Raw genomic sequence first — 21,375 nt, forward strand, 5'->3', positions numbered from 1 at the left:
TGGTCTCAATCTCCTGACCCTCGTGATCCACCCGTCTCGGCCTCCCAAAGTGTTGGGATTACAGGCGTGAGCCACCGCGCCTGGCCCCTTTTAATTTTTGATTAAACTTCTTGCCTTAAAATCTGCTTTGACATTGGCTGGGTGCGGTGGCTTATGCCTGTAATCCCAGCCCTTTGTGAGACTGGGGTGAGAGCATCACTTGAGCCCAGGAGTTTGAGATCAGCCTGGGCAACATAGTGAGAGCCCCCCATCTTTAAAACAAAATTAAAAATTAAAAAAAAATCTACTTTGATGAATCCTAGTACAGCAGTAACTTTTTTGGTGAACATTTGCAGGGTAAAGTTTATTTTATTTTATTTTTTTTGAGACGGAGTCTCGCTGTGTTGCCCAGGCTGGAGTGCAGTGGCGCGGTCTCAGCTCACTGCAAACTCTGCCTCCTGGGTTCATGCCATTCTCCTGTCTCAGCCTCTGGAGTAGCTGGGACTACAGGCGCATGCTACCACGCACCCAGCTAATTTTTTTTTTTTTTTTGTATTTTTAGTAGAGACAGGGTTTTACCCTGTTAGCCAGGATGGTCTCGATCTTCTGACCTCATGATCCGCCCACCTCAGCCTCCCAAAGTGCTGGGATTACAGGGTGAGCCACCACGCCCGGCCCGTTTTTTTGAGACGCAGTTTTGCTGTTGCCGCCCGGGCTGGAGTACAGTGGTGCTATCTCTGCTCACTGGAACCTCCACCTCCTGGGTTCAAGCAATTCTCGTGCCTCAGCCTCCCAAGTAGCTGGGATTACAGGCACATGCCACCACGCTCAGCTAATTTTTATATTTTTAGTAGAGATGGGGTTTCACCACAGTGGCCGGGCTGGTCTCAAACGCCTGACCTCAGGTGATCTGCCTGCCTCGGCCTCCCAAAGTTCTGGGATTACAGGCATGAGCCACTGTGCCCGGCCTGCAGGGTAAGTTTTTTCTATCTTTCTGCTTCCAATCTTTAAATGACCTTACATTTAAGGTATTCTTCTTGTAAGTAGCATAGAGTTAGGTATTTTTAATCCAACTTGACAATTGTCTATTATTTATTATTATTATTATTATTATTATTATTATTTTTCAAGACAGAGTCTTGCTCTGTCACCCAGGCTGGAGTGCAGTGGTGAGATCTCAGCTCACTGCAATTTCTGCCTCCTGACTTCAAGCAATTCTCATGCCTCAGCCTCCCAAGTAGGTGAGACTACAGGCGTGCACCACCATGCCTGGCTAATTTTTGTATTTTGAGTAGAGACGGGTGTTTCACCATGTTGGCCAGGCTGGTCTTGAACTCCTGGCCTCAAGTGATCTGCTGGTCCCAGCCTGCTAAAGTGCTGGGATTATAGGTGTGAGCCACTATGCCTGGCCAATGTTTGTCTTTTAATTCTTTTAATTGGAGTATTTAGTCCATGACCTTCTTTTTTTTTAAGACGGAGTCTCACTCTGTCACCCAGGCTAGAGTGCAGTGGCACTATCTTGGCTCACTGCAACCTCTGCCTCCTAGTTCAAGCAATTCTCTTGCCTCAGCTTCCTGAGTAGCTGGGATTTCAGGGGCCCGCCACCACACAGAGCTAATTTTTTGTATTTTTAGTAGAGACGGGGTTTCACCATGTTGGCCAGTCTGGTCTCGAACTCCTAACTTCATGGTCTGCCCGCCTTGGCCTCCCAAAGTGCTGGAATTACAGGCGTGAGCCACCGCACCCAGCAAGTCCATTCACTTTTAATGTGATTACTGATCTGTTTGGATCTCAGTCTACCATAGTATTTCATTGTCTTTATTTGTCACATATAGTCAACATTCCTTTAGCGTTAGACACATGTTTACCCTTTTCATTGCTCTTCATTTCCTACATTTCCACATTTCCATCTGTGATTATTTTCTTTCAGTTAAGTAGCTCCTTTTGGTACTTCTTTTGGTATTGCTGGCAGTAAAATCTCTATATTTGTTTGTCTGAAAACATCTTTATTTCACTATGTTTTTTATTTTTTAAGAATATATTTGGTAAGTATATAGTTAGATATTAGAATTTATTTTCTTTCAAACTTTATATCATTCTGTTGTCTTCTAGGGCCATAGAATCTGTCAGGTGTGAGGTGTTGGCCTTATTAGTCAGGTGTTAGTCTTATATTTGTGAATATAATATGTCTTTTTCCTTGGACTGAAGGCTTTGTCTTTGGTTTTTAGCAATTTTATGTCAATGTGGCTAAGCATGATATTTTTTTTTATCCTGCTTGGTGCTTGTAAAGCTTCTTTAATTACTTGATGTTTTTCATCTGTTTTACAACATTGGCCAATATCTCTTTAAATAGTGCATCTTCTCATTTTTTCTCTATTTCTGGGGCTCCCATGTATGGTTTTGTTTGTTTGTTTTCTGTGACCTATGTCTTACTAATTTTCTAATCTTACTTTTTTCTCTGTACTTTAATCTGGATATGAAAATATGCCTATTTTCCACTCCATGTAAGATCTGATTTGTCTAGTTGGCTTTAAAATCTATTAAAATTCTAATTTGAGTTACGTATTTTTTTTGGTTCTAAGATTTCCATCTGGTTCTTTATAGATTCCAGCTCTTTGGTCTGAGTTTCCATCTTTTAGCCTGTTTTAGTGGCCATGCTCCATCATTCAAATAGCTGAATCCCCTGGCATCCGTTCTGTGGTCTTCTTTTTCCTCTCGGCTTTCAGTCTTCTGTTTCTCTTTCCTGGTATGCCTGTATTCTTTTTTTTTTTTTTAATTCAATGATGAGTATTGTGTATGAAAAAATATATGGAGGCCAGGTGCAGTGGCTCACACCTGTAATCCCAGCACTTGTGAGAGGCCAAGGTGGGTGGATCACCTGAGGTCAGGAGTTCGAGACCAGCCTGGCCAACATGGTGAAACCCTGTCTCTACTAAAAATACAAAGATTAGCCAGGTGTGGTGGTGGGTGCCTGTAATCCTAGCTACTCCAGAGGCTGAGGCAGGAGAATCACTTGAACCTGGGAGGCAGAAGTTGCAGTGAGCCGAGATCGAGCCATTGCACTCCAGCCTGGGTAACAAGAGCAAAACTCGGTCTGGAAAAAAGGAAGGGAAGAGGAGGTGAGGGGAGGCGATATGGGTTCTGAGTATGTTATCTTCCTCCAGAGGATATTTTAGTCTTTCTGGCAAGTAGATAGCGTATGGGCACATCACCTTTATTCAGTTGAGGTGGTCTATTTCCGGTTTCCATTGCTCCTAGGGCATAGTTTTTTTTAGGACCTTCAATTGAAAGTTTGGGAGTGTGTTGGGGACGGGTCTGTTAAGGCTCCTCTTCCCTGGCAGGCCCTGAAATCCACATTTTGTTCTAGCAAAATCTCTCCTTGGCTTTTTTCCCCTTTAGCAGCTTCTTTTTTTTAGAGACAGAGTCTCGCTGTGTCACCCAGGCTAGATAGAGTGCAGTGGCGCAATCTCGGCTCACTGAAACCTCCACCTCCCGGATTCAAGCAATTCTTTCTGCCTCAGCCTCCTGAGTAGCTGGGGTCACAGATGCACGCCACCACACCTGGCTAATTTTTGTATTTTTAGCAGAAACAGGGTTTCACCATGTTGGTCAGGCTGGTCTCAAACTCCTAACCTCGTGATCCACCCGCCTCAGCCTCCCAAAGTGCTGGGATTACAGGCATGAGCCACTGTGCCGGGCCAAGCAGCTTCTTTCCGTGTGGTTTCTCAGTCCCCAGTCACACCTCATTCCCCAGTTTAGGAATTAGCAAATGCCGGGAGGGCAGATTGCAAGCAGAACGTTGAGTTTCCTTTTCTATGGGATCTTGGCCCATAGAAAGTCTGCTTTGATACCATTAATGTCCAGGGTTTATTCTGGATGGGACTGCTGCGGAGTCTAGCTTACGCCTTTCTGTGTGGCCCAGTGTGCCTTGCCTGTGAATAAGGAAATGCTCTGAGGCCAGAGGCTGCAGGGAGGCCAGCTGACTTCAGAGCATTTGTCACTCTTCTCCAGTCCTGGCTATTTGGATCCTTGTGGAATGCCTTCAAACCATTTGCTCTCTTTGCTTGCCTATTTCTTTTTGGTATTTTATCCACCTTGCGTAGTTGTTCTCAGAGGGCAGGTTGGCCTGGTACCTTCTGCTGGGCCATAGCTAGCAGCGTAAGCCTTGGAGCCCTGGCATTTGAAACCCCACACTGTCCAAGCCCAACTTACCCAGCCTTGCCTCTAGCCACCTGTTTTGTCCACTCTGTGCTTAGCCTAGACTTTCCACACAACCTTTTCTTGCTAATCTCTCTGTTCTCTCCATCCATCAAAATTCGAATTGTTCTTCAGACCCATACAATCTCCACTTCTGATTCCTGGCATTGTGACCCATGATATTCTTCCTCTGCTGTAAACTCATAGCAATAACTGGCCGGCCACTGTAGCATTGATGTATCACATCATGTGCCCTGCATTTAGCTTTTATCCAGTTGGGTGAGGGTGGGGACGTTGTGGTGCACACCTTTGTACCTAGATCGATTTGCTGCATATGTTGCAGGTGAAAGCATGTATTGCCAATGTAGAACCCAACCGAACAGTGGAAGTCAATGAGCAAGAAGCATTGGAAGAGAAACTGGAAAACGTGAAAGCCGTTCTACAGGCCTATCATTTTACAGGTTTCGTTTGTTTTTTTAATCTAATTTAGTCTGGGTCTGTCTCTAGTGAGTTTGCTAGATGTGTTGTTATTAGTCCTGGACTTATTTCATAATTTATAGTATTTTACACCCTCTGCCCTCATCTCTCTCTCTCTCTCTCTCTCTCTCTCTCTCTCTCTCTCTCTCTCTCTCTCTCACACACACACACACACACACACACACACACACACACACACACAGCTGACATGCTATTTGTAGGCCTATCTTCACCTACAAGATTGGCTTCTTTGTACAGCAGCTGAGTTGGTGGCTGGCTTATTCCATTCATTTTAACAGTTCGTCATGTGCCAGACCCTGTACTCTGCCTTTACTGCTGGCTTGTTTTATGCTGCTAGTGAAGTAATTTGAACTTCTCAAGTCTCTGTTTCACCGTAAGTAGGGATTTATTCTCCCATCTATGCCACAAGATAATTGTGGGAAGAACTGGGGACTATGACAAATTATTTCAAACTCAGAAAAAAAGAATAGCTATAAATTAAATTTTTGGCCTTGCACAGTGGCTCACGCCTGTAATCCCATCACTTTGGGAGGCTGAGGCAGGATTACTTAAGTCCAGGAGTTCGAGACCAGCCTGGGCAACATAGCAAGATCTCATTTCTACTAAAAATTAAAAAATGAGCCAGATGAGGTGGCATGCACTTGTGGTCCCAGCTATTCGGGAGGCCGAGATGGGGGGATTGCTTAAGCCCAGGAAGTTGAGATTGCAGTGAGCTGAGATCGTGCCACTGCTCTCCAGCCTACAGAAAAAAAAAAATTTCTCAATACTTTGATATTTAGGATATTTTTTCATTTTTACCATTCTTCCATGGTTTGAACAACTCAGTCTCAAAGTGAGCCGGAGTCAAGGGGAAGAATGAGCCTATGATACTCATTCAGCAAACATTTGTTTACAAAGTATACATATTCTGGGCACTGTGGAAGCTACTGGAGGCACAGATGAGTAAGATGTCACCTTGGCCTGCTGTCTGTTGAGGTGTCTTCTCGTTTGCCTCAGGCCTCAGTGGTAAGCTGACCAGCCGAGGAGTTTGTGTCTGCATCAATACTGCTTTTGAGGGGAACCTACTGGATTCCTATTTTGTGGACCTTGTCATACAGAAACCACTCCGGATACATCACCATTCAGTCCCAGTCTTCATTCCTCTGGAAGAAATAGCTGCAAAATACTTACAGACCAACATCCAGCACTTCCTGTTCAGTCTCTGCGAGTACCTGAATGCTTACTCTGGGAGGAAGTACCAGGCAGACCGGCTTCAGGTATCTCTCTGGGATGTTATATGCCTCATTTGTGGGCCTAAGATAAAAGGGGAAAGGGGGGATGTTTTTTGTATTTTCAGTGTTTCCTAACTCTGAGTTAGCAATTTGACCATTACCTTTCCGATGCTTCTTATTTATATAAAAGCACTATCCCACCCTCTTTTCTTTTGAAACTCTGGATGGCTTTGAAGCTTGGGTACTGGTTAAAGGATTATGCAGTCCTGAATGGTGGTCTTCAAGCTTTTATCATAAGATTGTACAGAGTGCAGTTGCTATACTTTTGATTCAACAAGGATTTATAGAGTGCCTACTATGTACCGTACCAAGTGCCTTGCTGAACCTTGGGTATAGATCTCATTAGAAAGAGAAGAAGGATTTCTGCAGTGCCATGGAAGAATGCTGTCCAACTTCCCCTAAACTCTAGCCTACCTTTTTGGGTTGCAGTGGAGCTAAGTTTGGGTGAAAAAAGTAATTGGGAAATGAATGCAGATGGCTGTAAGTGACCCCTACGAGCTTAGCATTTCCCCCTCTATGTATTTGGAATCACCCTGCAGCTCTCAGTTGTAGGTTTAACTTAAATTGAAATGTGGATGCAGTCATGAAGCATCTTAGCTATGTAACGTCAGTGAAGTTTTTGCAGCAACAGTCTCTTGTGGAGCTGTACCCCTGGCCATTTAGGCCTGTAGGGCTTTGCGGGCTGCCACTGACTCTTAGTTATCTTACACATCTTTTTCATTAGTCCTTCTTTCAGAACTTTTTCTGCCCCTCATTTATTTCTCTGAAATGTAATTGATGGGCCTCTTTTTGGTTGACATAATTGAAGTGTCAGTAAACACCACCTTTGGAACTGCAGTCATCCTGTACTTCGTTTTGTTCCTCACCCCTCTTAGAGTGACTTTGCAGCCCTCCTGACTGGGCCCTTGCAGAGAAACCCACTGTGTAACTTGCTGTCATTTACTTACAAACTGGACCCAGGCGGTCAGTCCTTCCCGTTCTGTGCTAGATTGGTGTATAAGGACCTCACAGCAACTCTTCCCACTGACGTCACCGTGACATGTCAAGGTAAGAAGGGTGCCTCGGTGCAGCAATTCTCATATCCCAGTTTATTCGAGTGAAACAGGGAAAACAGGTAGAATCCATGAAGTAGGCCTTTTGAGACACTTTGTTTTCATAAATAAGCTATGTGTTACTCAGACTGCTAAGACAGAACATTCTTTTTTTTGAGATGGAGTCTGGCTCTGTTGCCCAGGCTGGAGTGCAGTGGCAGTCTCAGCTTACTGCAAGCTCCGCCTCCTGGCTTCACGCCATTCTCCTGCCTCAGCCTCCTGAGTAGCTGGGACTACAGGCGCCCGCCACCCGGGGGTTTCACCGTGTTAACCAGGATGGTCTTGATATTCTGACCTCATGATCTGCCTGCCTTGGCCTCCCAAAGTACTGGGATTACAGGCATGAGCCACTGTGCCCAGCCAGAATATTCTTGTTTCTACCAATCTTTTCCTTCCTCTTTGTAAATAGTAAACATGATTGTCCCCGTTTTCCCTCCTCCTTTGCCCACCCGCCTCTGCCAGTGTTCCTGCAGCCTATGATTGTTTTCATTGGGGGCCCTGCCTCAGGAAAGACACCTAATGATAAGGCTGAGTCATGGGTCAGTTATGGTGAATGGAGCCAGAAGACTCATTTCACTACGAAGACAAATGGACATGACGTGCCAGCACACACTTACTCCTCCCTGTGGAGCAGTCTCTTAAATGGAAATTCTTCCAGACTGGCTGACTTTTTAGTGAACCTGTTTCAGTTAAATGTGACATGGGCAATAATGAAAAATTGGGTAAAATGTTTTTAGGAGGCAGAAATTTTGAAGCTGCCCCAGATTTCACACCATCGGTCTTTGATTTCTCTGGGCAGTCTGATTCAAGTCCCCAGTCTCTAGATTGCATTGGTCCAATAAGGGGCAGCCTCTCTCAGTGCAGACCCCCCCCCCCCAAAAAAAAAAAAAACTGTATGGGTCCAGTGGGTCCAGAATATCAGTGATGCAGGCTCCGATTCCCCCAGATGCACTGAATGAGATTGGTGGAATCTTTCTTTTTAGGAGGGGAAGCATTATCCACTTCATGGGAGGAGCAACGAGCATCTCATGAAACTCTGTTCTGTACAAAGCCCCTGCATCAAGTGTTTGCCTCATTTGCAAGAAGAGAAAAGTTGGATGAGTCTGGTCTCCTAATAGATTGTTTTCACTGCACTGGGAACACCTCAGAGGTAAGTAACCAGTACTGAAGATAGTACCAGGCAGGTGCGGCCCGCCCTTCTGATGAAGAGAGACACCTACCTTTTCATCTGGATAGAAGAGCAGGTTTGAGTATAGACACTGGCATTTTTGAACAGTTCCCATGATCTCCTGGTCACTTCTTAAAATGCTCATGTTTTTTAAAGGTATTAATTGATCATACATTTTAGTTGAAAATCATTTGTGGGGCAATAAAAGCCATTTTTTGAAAAAGGTGTATCACTCAAGAAGTACTTACGAAAAAATATGGAAAAATATCAAATTACTGAGGGCATTAAGTTGTCACAGTAACTGCTACTAATGTAATGCCAGGAATAGAGATGCCAAAAATCCTAAAATTTTAAAAGGGCTCTCACAGAAATGTAGCATTCCACTCCAACTGCAGTAGCTTGATTGTGTTGAGAAACACTGATATAAATAAATGGAAAAACAACCCACATTCACTAATGAAGATAATAAAGAAGACCCAATGTTTTTTTTTAAAGGAAAGTATTTCTAGCTTTTATGGAAGCTTTAATTTTTCCTCATTTTCCTGTTTGAAACTTTTGAAAAGGAAGGAAGTTCTTCGGTGTTTGGTTAGGTGCAGTGTATTCTAGGCCACACTGCTTTATAAACATGGTGTGAGGAAGCAGTAGGATAAAATAATCAGCGTTCAATCTGTCTCATATTTTGTTTTTCTAAAACAGTTTAGTAGAGCTCTGAATGTACTAAGAAGTCCCCGCTGAAAAAGCACGGTTAGAAATCTGCCCATAAACTCAGGGGGACTCAGGCACCCCCTGGGTCTTCCCTCTCCTGCAGGCTCTGAGGTTAGTGTCTCGATTTGCTGGCACCCCTGGTTCCTTGGCCTGTGGGTCAGATATGAAGACCTGTGTCTGGCTGACCAGGTTCTCCCGTTTTTGTCCCTGGCTCTCCCTTGCCCAGGCAGATAGGAGTCAGGAGTCATGACTGGCCCAGGACCACGTTCAGACTTAACCTGCAATGGCCACTTCCTAGACCTCACGGTCATGAAGTAACCTCCACGTGGGAGAGCTCCGGGAACAGTGCAGGGGACTAAAGCCAGCTTGGAGTACCCTTTAGAAGAAAGCAGTTGAAGAATAAAAGAGGGCCAGGCCGTAGGAGTTCCGGGGTACAGTGAGCTATGTATGACGAGACCTTCAAGCTCCTGCCTTCCAGGCCTATGGTGGGGCCCAGTGGCATGAGTCAGCAAAGTACAGCACTCCTCAGATAAGTGATATTACCACAGTTTCCACCATCACTTTCAAGTTGATTAAAGCTTTTAATAAAACAGTCTTGTTCTTTATCAACACCTGTAAATTCTCTTAAAGCAGTAGCAAAGGCGACTGTAGCAAGAGCTCAAAAGGCAAGGCAATGTTGGAGTGTATTTAACAGAAGATTAAAAATATAAATGTAGAAGATCTGTTTATATATATTTTTTTCTTTCAGAAATAAACCCCCCCTCCCCTGCCAGGTGAAAGGAAATATTGCACTTTCTGCTCTCATGACTAAGGGGACGGGGGTTCCAGAATGAACCTTTCAAGATGATGAGGAACACCAGGACGAGGGCCATCTCACCTCACTTGGACCACATGGAGACCACCAGGTATCCTGTTTGAGCTGGGAGCAAAACGTTTGCCAGCCATGTCCCGCCGCCCCGTCTTCATGAAGCAGAGCTTCCCCGCCTGTGTTCCCTCCACAGTCCTGATCAGCCCAGTGGCAAAGGCCGCTTCGTCCCAGCTCTGCTGCCCTCCTGCTCGCAGTGGCCAGGGCCCCTCAGGGGCAAGGATGGCAGAGATTGGAACGAGGGCTCTGGAAGGACTGTTCAGCCCTACGCCTAAGACCCCTATGCTGGGGACGCTACAGGCACATGGAGGAATAGCAGGGCCACCCTCAGAGTTCACACATCCACGAACAAACGAAGGCTGAGGAGATTTCTAAACCTAAAGTCCGCGAGCGTGCACTTCAATCCAGGAAGGCCAGGACTTCCTGCAGTTCCAAAAAATAAATTCTCCCTTCCAGTTTGGACTGTTGCAGGCTCGAGGCCGTTCAGGAGTTGTCTACCACCTGGTGGGGCAGTGTGACAGAGGGGCCGTTGGGGAAGGTGGCTGGCTTGTCCCGCCCTTTCAAGAAGAAGGTCAGCAGCTCCCCTTTCCCCTTCACAAAGATGGGGCCCCGCCTCACAAAGCGGAAGCCGTACTCTCGGAGGATGACTTGGGTTTCTTCTACAACCTGTAGAGGGATGGGGAGCAAGAATGTGGCGTTACTGGGGGAGCCTAGACTGAGGGCGGGTAGGGCTTTGGGTGGTTGGAGCTGAGCACTGATCCATGGGTCCCAGGCAGTACCGGGCCCTCAGCACCCTTCCCAAACCTCCCAGGGCCAAGCCCTTCCTTCCACCCCCGGCGAGCAGCGGGTGGGCAGCAGAGCCCGGGAGTGACTGGCTGGGGGCCTTCTCTTGCCCAGAGACTTCTCTCCTAGGACAGCCATAGTCACCTGGGTGGCAGCACTGTTGCCTGGAAACTGCCACTGCCTGCTCTTCTATCCCTTTGCCCCTTTCGTGGAGCTCTTCTGCCAGACCCCACTGAGAGATCACAAGGTATCGGAAGGATCATACCCAGAGGCAGGCCACACGCACCCAGAACTTCAGCCCGGATTTTGTGGATGGGTGGGAGCATTTCCTCCTGCGCTGAGGCTTAGCTATTGCAGAGACTCCTTTCCACTCACCCCATGCCTCTGCCTGCGGACTTCACTGTTCGGGGCCAGGGTGGGAGGCGGGCACATGGGAAAGCACTGTTACGATTCTGTTCCCGTGCCGAGTCTGAGCACACGCCGGCTCTGCTGCTGGACATACCTGGATGTTGCCCATGACCCCCGTGGACTCCATCCTGCTGGCTACATTGACTGTATTGCCCCAGATGTCGTAGTGTGGTTTCCGGGCTCCGATGACCCCAGCCAGAACCCCGCCTTTGTTCATGCCTAGGATAGAGGCATCAAGTTCAGCACAGCCACAGGCCAAACTTTGTCATGAGCCTCAGAAACCAACTCCTCTTTTATAGAATTTGTCACCAGACCTGTACCACAAAGCTCCTAATTATGTAACACATCATTGTCCTCGTTCAGCTTGCCTGTATGCTACTGGAGGGTGGCAGTCACGTCTCCTGTTTATCTGTGTGCTTGGCAGTGTCAGCGGCCACCCCCCCATATGCAGATTTACTCAGCATGGTAATGGCCAGTTCTAGTACACCTGGTATTTCAAGTCTCCTGTGACCTCGCTCTGGAATGAGGCCCCCTCAGTGGAAGAGCAGGTGATCTTAATTCCTTTCAAAGAGCAGGCTGGTCTGGGAAGCCATGCCCTCAGCAGGCACAGAAACCCCTCTGGAAATGGATCACAAACTCACTTCTCAGCCAGGCAGGCCAAGGCTTCTGTTGTAAACAGTAGGCACAGTATAGCCTGACCATCACATCAGCTGGGTTTTGGTTTAGTCATCTAGAGGAGTCTGGACTAAAGGTCTTTCAGGTCCCCTCGCCCTGTGAGTGCGTGAACCTCCCCACCCAAATGCCTCAGTCCTCCTGAGCCTCCTGTCTCTCCTGCTGGTGGGCCGGGCCCCTGCCACGGCAGGCCGGCTGGGGGCGCTCACCTATGCGCAGCATGAAGTTATTGAAGGACTGGTTGTTGATGTTGGTGAGCGTATCCTTCATGGCCAGCGCAAAGTCAGCCAGGTCAGCCAGGTGCTGCCAGCGTTCTCTCTCAGACTTGTCCTCCTGTGCCAGGGGACCGTGGATCAAGTGTCAGGGGCCGCTCACTGCAGCAGCCTGCTCTGCTGCCTTCCCTGGCAGCGTTCTGGGGGTGGATTCCCCACAGCTAGATGGTCAAGGCCTGACTTCCCTTCCACGAAGGAGTCGGCAGCCGCGCTAGCTCCGACTTGCCACTGTGACAAAGTTCACATAGCAGGTCTAGGCAAAGACTGGGCAGTGGGGGTAGAGGAGACGGACCCATGAGTCTGACTGCGAGGCGGGCTCCTTCACCTTGGCTGGGCCTGGTCCTTAGGTTTTATCAAGTTGTCCTTGTTTGGATCCCTCAACTAGGGGATAAGCACTGGAGGGGGTGACCCGCCTTGGACATGTTTCTGTAACCTCATCCATGCAATGGAGAGGGCCATGGGATGGTCTTAGAGGTAAAGCAGGATGATGATGTTTTAAGACCAGAGCTTGGGACCAGGGCTCCTACACCTCCTTTTCTCTCCTGGTAGCTGAACACAGGTCTAAATTAGCTTAACAAATGAACAGGCTGCCGTTGACCAGAGTTCTGAGGGCCACACTTCTTAAGTTTCCCTTGCTGACCATTGCTCTCCAGTTCCTATGAAAGCACAGAGCCTCCGGGGGCCTGGCCACAGAACACCACCATCTTAGGCGTGAGCTGTGAACAGCGGGGGGTGTGTGTGTGCTGTTTCTCTGCTTGCCAGACTTTCTCAATAAACCCTACTATTTATATTTACATGGTGCTGGTGGTATGTGTCTGGGACTCCTTTGCACAGCAGTTCTTGTTTCCCGCATGCTAGGTCTGGGCTGCCAATCTCTTGCTTGGAGGCAAAGCCTCATCCCCTCTCTGGCTATTGGGGTTAGCTACCTTGTTGGAGCTGGCAAAGCCATTGGTGTTGACATCAGGGGTGACTCCTGAAGCCGCCATATACGTGCTGCCAATGGTTTTGATCTTGGTGATCACCCGGAACTTGGGATTGTCCAGGAGCTGAGACCAGGATTCAGAAAAGAATTGTCAGCAGTCAAGGCAGATGAGTGACCCAACCTAGTGACAGATGTACCTGTTTACAAGGATCCCACTAAACCCAAGAGACACTTTCCTATCATAGCTGTTACTTAGTCTACCGCTCATCTGCCACGTGATCCTGGGAGAACTTCCTGACATTCTGGGCCTCAATTTCCACCACCTCAACACTGACATAAAATCACCAGTCTCCTAGGGGGGCTGCGTGTGTGTGGAAACGCATTCTCCCTGGTATACAGGTTACCCAATCAATGCTGACCGGCCCTGAATTTGAGGAGAGGGTCCCAGGACAGAGAGGTCTCCAGATGTTGCTTGGCCAGTCCTTACCCTGTGACCCTGTGGGTGAGTTCCCGGGCTCCCACCTCCCCTCCCCTTCCCCAGCCCAGTAGTTCAGGTGGCTGCAGAAGTCTGTGTATTGTGGAAGGGGCTTATCTGGGATGGTGGAGCCAGTTTCTCTGGCCTCTGCAGCCTACCCTAGGATGTGATGTGGAGTGGGCCGGCTTCATCGCCAGAGTGCGGGGCGGGGTGGGGACTCACAGAGTCAAAATCCGAGATGATTTCATTGAGGAAACGCAGACACTCAATACCGCCATTGTTGATGCTCTCCTCTGTGTAGAAGTCAGCAAAGTTGGGCAGGGATGCAAACATGACTCCAATCTCATCATACGTCTGGCTGTACAGCTCCTAAAAAGAGGCAGGGCTGAAGTGCTCAAAGCATGTCTGACTGACTGGATCATATGCTGGAGAAATGCATCTCTCTTCCACACACGACATGTGTATTCAGCTTTTTGTATTCACACATCAGTTAGATTATCCCAGCCTTGTTTTTTTTTTTTTTTAAAAGAGTCTGAGTCTTGCTTTGTTTTGCAGCCTGGAGTGCAGTGGCAATAAACAAGCACGATTAGGTACAATTGAAGTGCACTGCGGCCTCAAACCCCAGGTATCTGGGACCACAGGCACATGCCACCATGCCCAGCTGTAGATTATCCCAACTCTGAATAATTTAAAAACTGCTCATTGCTACTTTTTTTTTTTTCCTTGAGAGACAGAGTCTTGCTGTGTCGCCCAGTCTGGAGTAGAGTGGCACAATCTCAGCTCACTGTAACCTCCACTTCCGGGTTCAAGTGATTCTCCTGTTTCCCAAGTAGCTGGGACGACAGGTGTGCACCACCACATCCAGTTAATTTTTGTATTTTTAGTAGAGACGGGGTTTCACTATATGTTGCCCAGGCTGGTCTCAAACTCCTGACCTCAGGTGATCCACTGGCCTCGGCCTCCCAAAGTGCTGGGATTACAGGCGTGAGCCGCTGTGCCTGGCCACTACTTTGAATCAAATTTTAAAACAGCTTCTCTAGTTCCTCTAACAGCCCCAGCTGTGAGGAAGAGGGTACTGTGGAGCTGGGAACCACTTTGGCAAAGTTCACAGGCAACAGAAAGGTGTGCTCTAGAGAAAAGTCTTGTCTTCTGACACATGGCCTCAGAGCTGTATGGCCCACATCACCATGCCTACAGCAGTGCCCTTTACGAGAGGCCGGAGAAACTCCTCTTTTGCTTATATTGTGTTTGCTGTTTAGGTTCAGCCCTACCTGGCCCCCAGTCCCATCTCTGAGAAGGCCTGGGCCCAGGGGGGTTCCCTGAAAGAAAGAACAGATGGAGACACATGGCCTCATGGTTCCGGGCTGAGGCCACACCCCTCACCTCATCTCTCTTCTTGGACCCCAGGAAATGGCGTGCCACGTGCTCAGGCAACATGTTGGTGACCAAGGCCTCGTTCCAGCGTCGCATCTCATAGACACGTTCCTTCTGGTCGTGGACCTCAATCTTCCACAAGAAAAGTGTCCGTGCCAGTTTTTCTACCTACAGACACAGACAAGGCGAGGCATGTGCTCTGAGCTGGCCACTGGATAGAAGGATGAAAAACGGGAACAGCCAGGCACGGTGGTTCACGCCTGTAATCCCAGCACTTTGGGAGGCCGAGGCAGGTGGATCACCTGAGGTCAGGAGTTCAAGACCAGCCTGGTCAATATGGTGAAACCCTGTCCCTACTAAAAATACAAAAATTAACCGGGCATGGTGGCGGGCACCTGTAATCCCAGCTACTCGGGAGGCTGAGGCAGGAGAATCACTTGAACCCAGGAGGCGGAGGTTGCAGTGAGCCAAGATTGCACCACTGGACTCCAGCCTGGGCGACAGAGTAAGACTCAGTCTCAAAAAAAGAAGAAAAACAGGAACATGAATAGAGGAGCTCCCCTTGGAAAGGCTGGAGGGAAGATGGCTAAATGGCAAGGGAAGTAAGACCCTGCAAGGATTCCTCCCCATCAAAAGGCCACCCAATAGTGCGGTGCCGTTCCCAGACCCATAGTTACAGCGGATATCCAGGAGGCCTTCTGGGACTTAATTTCAGCTGCAGGTCTGTCTCGTGGAGGTGGCAGCAGTGGGGATCTCCCAGCTCAGAGGGGAGTCTCCTTTCTAAGCAGTCACTATTTGGATGAGAAGTGGCTTGGGAAGGCTGTAGTTCCCTGGAAAGTCACTAGGGGGCACTTGAGCTAACAGAGGATCTCTCTCCTCCCTCTCCCTCCCTTTTCCTCTGTTGTCGTGTTGGTGGGGAGGGGGGGCGTCACTTGTCACCCAGGCTGGAGTGCAGTGGTGTGATCTCAGCTCACTGCAGCCTCAACCTCCCAGACTCAAGCAATCCTCCTGCCTCAACCGCCCCAAGTAGCTGGCATTACAGGTGCGGGCCACCATGCCTGGCTAATTTTTGTATTTTTTAGTAGAGATGGGGTTTCACCATATTGCCCAGGCTGGTCTCAGACTCCTGGAATCAAGTGATCCTCCACCTCAGCCTCCCAAAATGAGCCACTGCACCCGGCCTTCTCTTTTCCTTTTAACCCAACAGAAAGTCCATCAGCTCCCTTCCCTTTCTCTTCCGGCTCCGTGGTCAGTTGTGCTAATGTCCCTCAGCGCCATGGGGAGTGCAGGGGCCATGAGCCCCTGGCCTAGGGGATAGAGATTTGATTCAAGATGTTTGTGCCTTCGCTCTGTCCCCTCCTGCCCTCACTCCCATGCTTCCTTCATCATCCTGGAGGGGGTCGGATGGAAGAGGTGCGGCACTGTCTTCCTGTGTGACTGAGGGAGGAGCCTGAATATAGAAAAGGCGGTGGCCTGACCAGGCTCACGTGTGGGGCTGGGTAAAGGGAAGCCACAGTCCTTAGGAGCTTGGTCTCTTAGGTCCCCCGGGGCTGCTTCTCAGGAGGCCCTGTGGGTTGTGGGCACAGAGCGGGGATCATGTAGGTGACACTCACGTGGCGGGAGAAGTAGTAGAAGCTCAGCATCATGAGGAACACCATCACCATCATGGAGTACTTGGAAGGCACCAGGGGCAGCCTGCCGGGCAGAGCGCATGCAACTGAAAGGGCCTCCCGGAGGGGGCCTGATTCCCTCTGACTAGACAGTGCTGCTTCCTGCCAACCCAGCCCCAGAGCTCACCCCAGCTCCTTAGGCCCTTTCACATCAAGTCAGGCTCCCCCTGGGCAGTAAAGCTTTCTTAACTCACTGGCCTCTTCTCCAACAGCCAGGCAACCCCTGGCCCCTCCTGGCTACACCTGGTATTTACATCAGGGCTGCTCCCCAGGTGTTTAAGAAACACTGCATTGCCTGAGTGATCACAGAGGTAGCTACGACCATGCAGGAATTTGCAGAAGAGACACCAGTGATGGGATTTCGTAGCCATGGGACGGGGGTACAATCTCACCACGGCTTTTTATGTCGTTCGCCCATATTTCTATGTGGAGCTGTGGTTAGTTTCCATTACTGTATGGTATTTCACTGCATGAATATACCAGTTATGTATCCATTTCCTGTTGATGTCATTTGGGTTGTTTTCATTTGTTTCGAGGGAGGGGGTATGTCTATTACGAACAGTGCCGCTTTGGATATTCTCATACATATATCCTGGGACATGAGTATGTGCATGAATTTCTCTAAGATACGTATATATATACACATATACACGTCTGCGTGGGCATGTATGTAGGAGTGGAATTGCTGGGACACAGGTTCATTTTCAGCCTTACTAAATAGATCAAAATATTTTCTAACGTGCCTGTACTAACTCATACTCCCATCAGGAGTGTAAGAGTTACAGCTGTACTTGATATTGTCAGACTTACCTGGACCAGTACGTGTGTGATGGTATTTCATTAGGGTGTGACTGGCATTTCCTTGATTACTTGAGTGCCATTTATTAGTGGCCATTTAGAGTTCTTTTGTGAAGGGCTATGCAGGTCTTACCCCTCTTCTATTAGGTCATCTTTTTATTTCTAAACTTTCTTGAAGGTCTAATTCAAGTGATTGAGTCATAAAATTTTAAAACCTTGGCACTGGCAGGGATCTTAGAGAATTTCTGCTTCAGTATCCTCCTCAAGAGATGAAACTGCCACTCATGGAACTGACCTGCCTGTGACCCACAGAGAATTACTGCCTGCTGCAGGCTCAGAAGCCAGGTCTAAATCCAAAGCGTGTTCCTTCCTCCCTCATTTTCCTGCTGCTTGTCTGTCCTGTCAGCCAGTTACATGCAGCTGCCATCCACCTGGCAGTTCCTTCCCTCCTCACTGCCCTTCACGCAGAGGCCTGGATGTCCCGGTCCCTATCAGAATCATCCTCCCTCTGCTGCAGCCCTCCTGGAGGAACCCATGCCAGCTCCTCTAACCTGCATGTGCTAGGTCACGTGCCTCCCGGAGGGTGAGATCACAGGGCTTGGGCCTGTTGTATTCCTGTCTCTAGAAGAGGGACTGTGAGCGCAGGCCAGGAGGGGAAGCCGTGCCCTTACCCGTCAGTGCTGTTGAGCCCAGGGGTGAATCCCTGCATCTTCTCTAAGGTCACCACAGGTAAGCTGCTGGACAGATAACAGCACAGTCAGGCCCCATCTGGGAACAAGAGCCTGATGCCCAGCCAGACACCAGGGTATCCAAGTCCTCCACTCAGGGAGAATGGGAAGAATCTATTCCCAGGTCCTAGCCAACCAGTGATGCGTCTGTGAGTGGCCAGGAACTCTGGCTCTTGAACAAGCCTCTGAGGACCCCTAGTGGCAGAAAGCTACCTCAGCACAGGCCCATGGGCTCAACTGAGGACTTTGCGGGTGGGAGGAAGGAGACAATACAGATCCCCAGTGGCGCTTCATCTTACTCATGCTCCCGAAAACGCCTGTGATCGTATTCATCGAAGACGGGGCGCCAGGCGTAGAGGTTGATGGCGGCCACGGCGCCCGTGACGAGCAGCATGAGTGTGAGCTTCACCATGTGGCTGACCTGCACCAGCATGATGGTGGCGATGAGAGACAGCACGGCCACGTAGTTGTAATACTTGGGGTTCTCCAGGCAGCCACCCTCCGTCTCCATCCCTGCTGTCGCGTTGCTGGGTCCTGTGTAGTACTGGAGACAGCTGAGCTGGAGGCCAGGATGGCAGGAGGGGACACACGTTCAAGAGAACAGCAGGTGCTGGTCACAGAGAGCTGCGCATGGCAGTGTGCGCTCAGCTGCCACCTCCCATGGCTCCCCCAGAAACACCGGGAAAGATGGGGACATTTACCAGGGAATAATCATACAAAAGTTAGTAACTGCAGCTAAGAGCCTTGCTGTTGCCTCATTTGACATTCACAAAAACACTCGAGTATTTTTAGTACTGTGCCTGTTGTACAGAAAACTCAGGCCAGATTTGCCCAAACACAATTAGCAAGCAGAAAAACCAGAAGTAGGAGCCAAGTCTTTAGGCTTCAAATCCTACATGTTCTTCCCCACATCACACTGTTGCTTCAGGAGGTACCACAGGGCCATGAGCTCCACTCACAGCCTCCCCGTGATGACAGCTAGGCTCTGCCCAAATCCTTCCACTGGGGGGACACTCTGCCTTCTGGAGTCTTCACTGGTTCTGCTACTGGGCAGATGCGGCCGGGAGAAAGTGTATCCACAATCAGAATCAACCCCACGTTTTTGTAACTTTCACCCAAGGGGGCTTATCTTGCTTGCGCGATTCCTGGCATATCTATATTCTAGCATGAGCAGTTGTTGCACCTCCCTAAGCTTTTCACTCCTCCATGAGTGACAGTATCTCTAGGTGTCCTGTACAGTGTCCAGGACCCTGTGCAGTGGTGACCCCCACACCTGGGTGCCAGGTTCCAGGCATATTGTGACATGCAGGGGGCCTGGGGCTTCCCTTCCCTGAGTAGTGGGCACCAGCAACCCCTGGCCAAGGTAGGCTCTGGAGCCCCTAACTCCTCATTCCAATTGGACTTTTTTTTTTTTTTTTTGAGATGGAGTCTCGCTCTATCGTCCAGGCTGGAGTGCAGTGGTGTGTTCTTGGCTCACCGCAACCTCCACCTCCCAGGTTCAAGCGATTCTCCTGCCTCAGCTGCCCAAATAACTGGAATTATGGGTGCGTGCCACTGTGCCTGGCTAATTCTTTTATTTTTAGTAGAGATGGGGTTTCACCATGTTGGCCAGGCTGGTCTCGAACTCCTGACCTCAAGTGATCCGCCCGCCTCAGCCTCCCAAAGTGCTGGAATTACAAGCATGAGCCACCGCGCCCAGCCCCCATTGGACTTCTGATTAGCTGCAGCCCTGGAGCTTTTTCACTTATACCACTGCCAGAATAAGTCTCCATGCTGGTTGTATAACTGTGCTCCAATTGTTAAAATGCAACAATAACATTAAATTAGATAAAAAGGAAGAGAGTGTATATGGTACTTCGACAATTAGAGGAGGCCATGACAACTGACAAGAGAACATCGATGACAGCTCCAGACATGTAGTGCTCAATACGTGCCCAGTGGTTCTAAACCAATAGATCTGGGCTCCCAACTCCTGTCCCTTCTCCCCAAGAAAGCATTTGGCTGCCCCCTCAGGGAGGAAGAACCCACAGGACAGGGACTTAGAACTGCCTCCATTCTGGACTCTGTCACTTCCTGGCTGTGTGACCTAGAGCAAGTGAATTATTATTTATTTACTTTTTTGAGACAGAGTCTCACTCTTCGCCCAGGCTGGAATGTAGTGGCTCAATCTCAGCTCACTGCAACCTCTGCCTCCTGGGTTCAAGCGATTCTCCTGCCTCAGCCTCCCGAGTAGCTAGGATTACAGGTGCGCACCACCATGCCTGGCTAATTTTTGTATTTTTAGTAGAGATGGGGTTTCACCATGTTGGCCAGGCCGGTCTCGAACTCCTGACCTCGTGATGTACTCGCCTCAGCCTCCCAAAGTGCTGGGATTACAGGCGTGAGTCACCGTGCCTGGCTGATTACTCTTTTTGAGCATTTGCTTTTCCATATGAAACTGCAGATACTAGTACAACTGCTCAGGACTTTTTCACAGATTAAATGAATCAACATACATAAGGCACCCAGCACAGGCCTGGGCACATGGAACTGGGCTCTTGGACTCTGGGAGAAGAGTTTCAAGGAAACAAGTCCATCCCAGAGGATCCCTGGATGACAGGGACAAGACTCCTTCCACTAGGCAGGGATGATGTGTTTGGGAACCTAAGAGCCACTCCGAAGCTCCATGACGGTGGAGGGACGGATTGAGAAACTGCTCGTGTGACCCAAACAGAAGCCCTTCTCCACTGAGAATAGGGGCGTCCCTTCAACAAGGACAGCAGGAGCTCACCATGTCCACGACATTTGCCATCACCAGGATGAAGATGGCGAGCATGGCCCAGGTGTTCCTGGCCCAGCGGGTCCGGTCAATCCAAGTCGAGAAGGCCACAAGCTTCTTAGGAAAGGCCTAGAAGGAATGGAATTTCAAGGGCCATGAGCCTTTGCCAGCCCTTTCTCCTGCAGACGTGACTGCCAGCAACTCAGGCTGCTCCCATATTCCAGTTCCAGGAGCCTCAAAAGGGGCTGTGCCTGGGAGTCGCCCGACAGCTGACAAAGGGGCAGAGCTGAGAAGAGGGCGTGGGAGTTCTGGCGCTGTGTCGGACCTCCTCCATGTGCCTGTGCAACAGCACAGCTTCCAGGGCGCAGCCCTCTCCACAGCACATGCGGTGACGAGGCGAGGCCAGGGCACAGAACCATTTTCAGGGCTGCTCGTCTCTGGTCAGCTACTCCTGCCTGTCCTGGCTCCAAGTGACCTGGCGAGTCACCTGTGAGATTCATGTTCCTAAACACTGCTTTACAAACTTTGTCATTCTGATAATAAAAAAACCTCTGCTTGGTACCCCAGTGCCGTATGGGATAAAGTTTTAATCCTTTTAGTCTGGTTTTTTTTTTTTTTGAGACGGAGTCTCGCTCTGTTGCCCAGGCTAGAGTGCAGTGGCCGGATCTCAGCTCACTGCAAGCTCCACCTCCCAGGTTTACGCCATTCTCCTGCCTCAGCCTCCCAAGTAGCTGGGACTAC

The 21,375-nt window shown here is 49.2% G+C and overlaps 2 protein-coding genes across 4 annotated transcripts in view; one reads left to right on the forward strand and one right to left on the reverse strand.

The window, feature by feature from the left end:
* Nucleotides 1-12,699, forward strand: part of CENPO (centromere protein O) — a 24,584-nt gene extending 11,885 nt beyond the window's left edge. For 2 of the 3 annotated variants that reach the window (XR_001002781.1, XM_011951012.1), the window contains 5 exons: nt 4,520-4,637; nt 5,671-5,930; nt 6,821-6,992; nt 8,020-8,186; nt 9,658-12,699. Coding sequence is in view for 2 of the 3 variants with exons in the window: in XM_011951012.1 (XP_011806402.1) it covers nt 4,520-4,637; nt 5,671-5,930; nt 6,821-6,992; nt 8,020-8,186; nt 9,658-9,663 (723 nt within the window). In the remaining variant the exon portion in view is untranslated. Of the gene's footprint in view, nt 1-4,519; nt 4,638-5,670; nt 5,931-6,820; nt 6,993-8,019; nt 8,424-9,657 lie in introns of those variants that run through there. The other variant, XM_011951003.1, reaches the window with a different exon arrangement.
* The window catches only part of ADCY3 (adenylate cyclase 3), a 105,378-nt gene continuing 93,473 nt past the window's right edge, over nt 9,471-21,375 (reverse strand). The window contains exons 14-23 of the mRNA XM_011950995.1: nt 20,647-20,763; nt 18,176-18,435; nt 17,820-17,882; nt 16,294-16,375; nt 14,690-14,848; nt 13,529-13,675; nt 12,836-12,955; nt 11,847-11,970; nt 11,060-11,184; nt 9,471-10,440 (exon numbers count right to left, since the gene is read on the reverse strand). Of these exons, the coding sequence (XP_011806385.1) occupies nt 10,258-10,440; nt 11,060-11,184; nt 11,847-11,970; nt 12,836-12,955; nt 13,529-13,675; nt 14,690-14,848; nt 16,294-16,375; nt 17,820-17,882; nt 18,176-18,435; nt 20,647-20,763 (1,380 nt within the window). The 3' untranslated portion in view covers nt 9,471-10,257. The remainder of the gene's footprint in view (nt 10,441-11,059; nt 11,185-11,846; nt 11,971-12,835; nt 12,956-13,528; nt 13,676-14,689; nt 14,849-16,293; nt 16,376-17,819; nt 17,883-18,175; nt 18,436-20,646; nt 20,764-21,375) is intronic.

The sequence above is a fragment of the Colobus angolensis genome, unplaced genomic scaffold (genome assembly GCF_000951035.1).
Source record: "Colobus angolensis palliatus isolate OR3802 unplaced genomic scaffold, Cang.pa_1.0 Scaffold109, whole genome shotgun sequence".
Lineage (NCBI taxonomy): Eukaryota > Metazoa > Chordata > Mammalia > Primates > Cercopithecidae > Colobus > Colobus angolensis.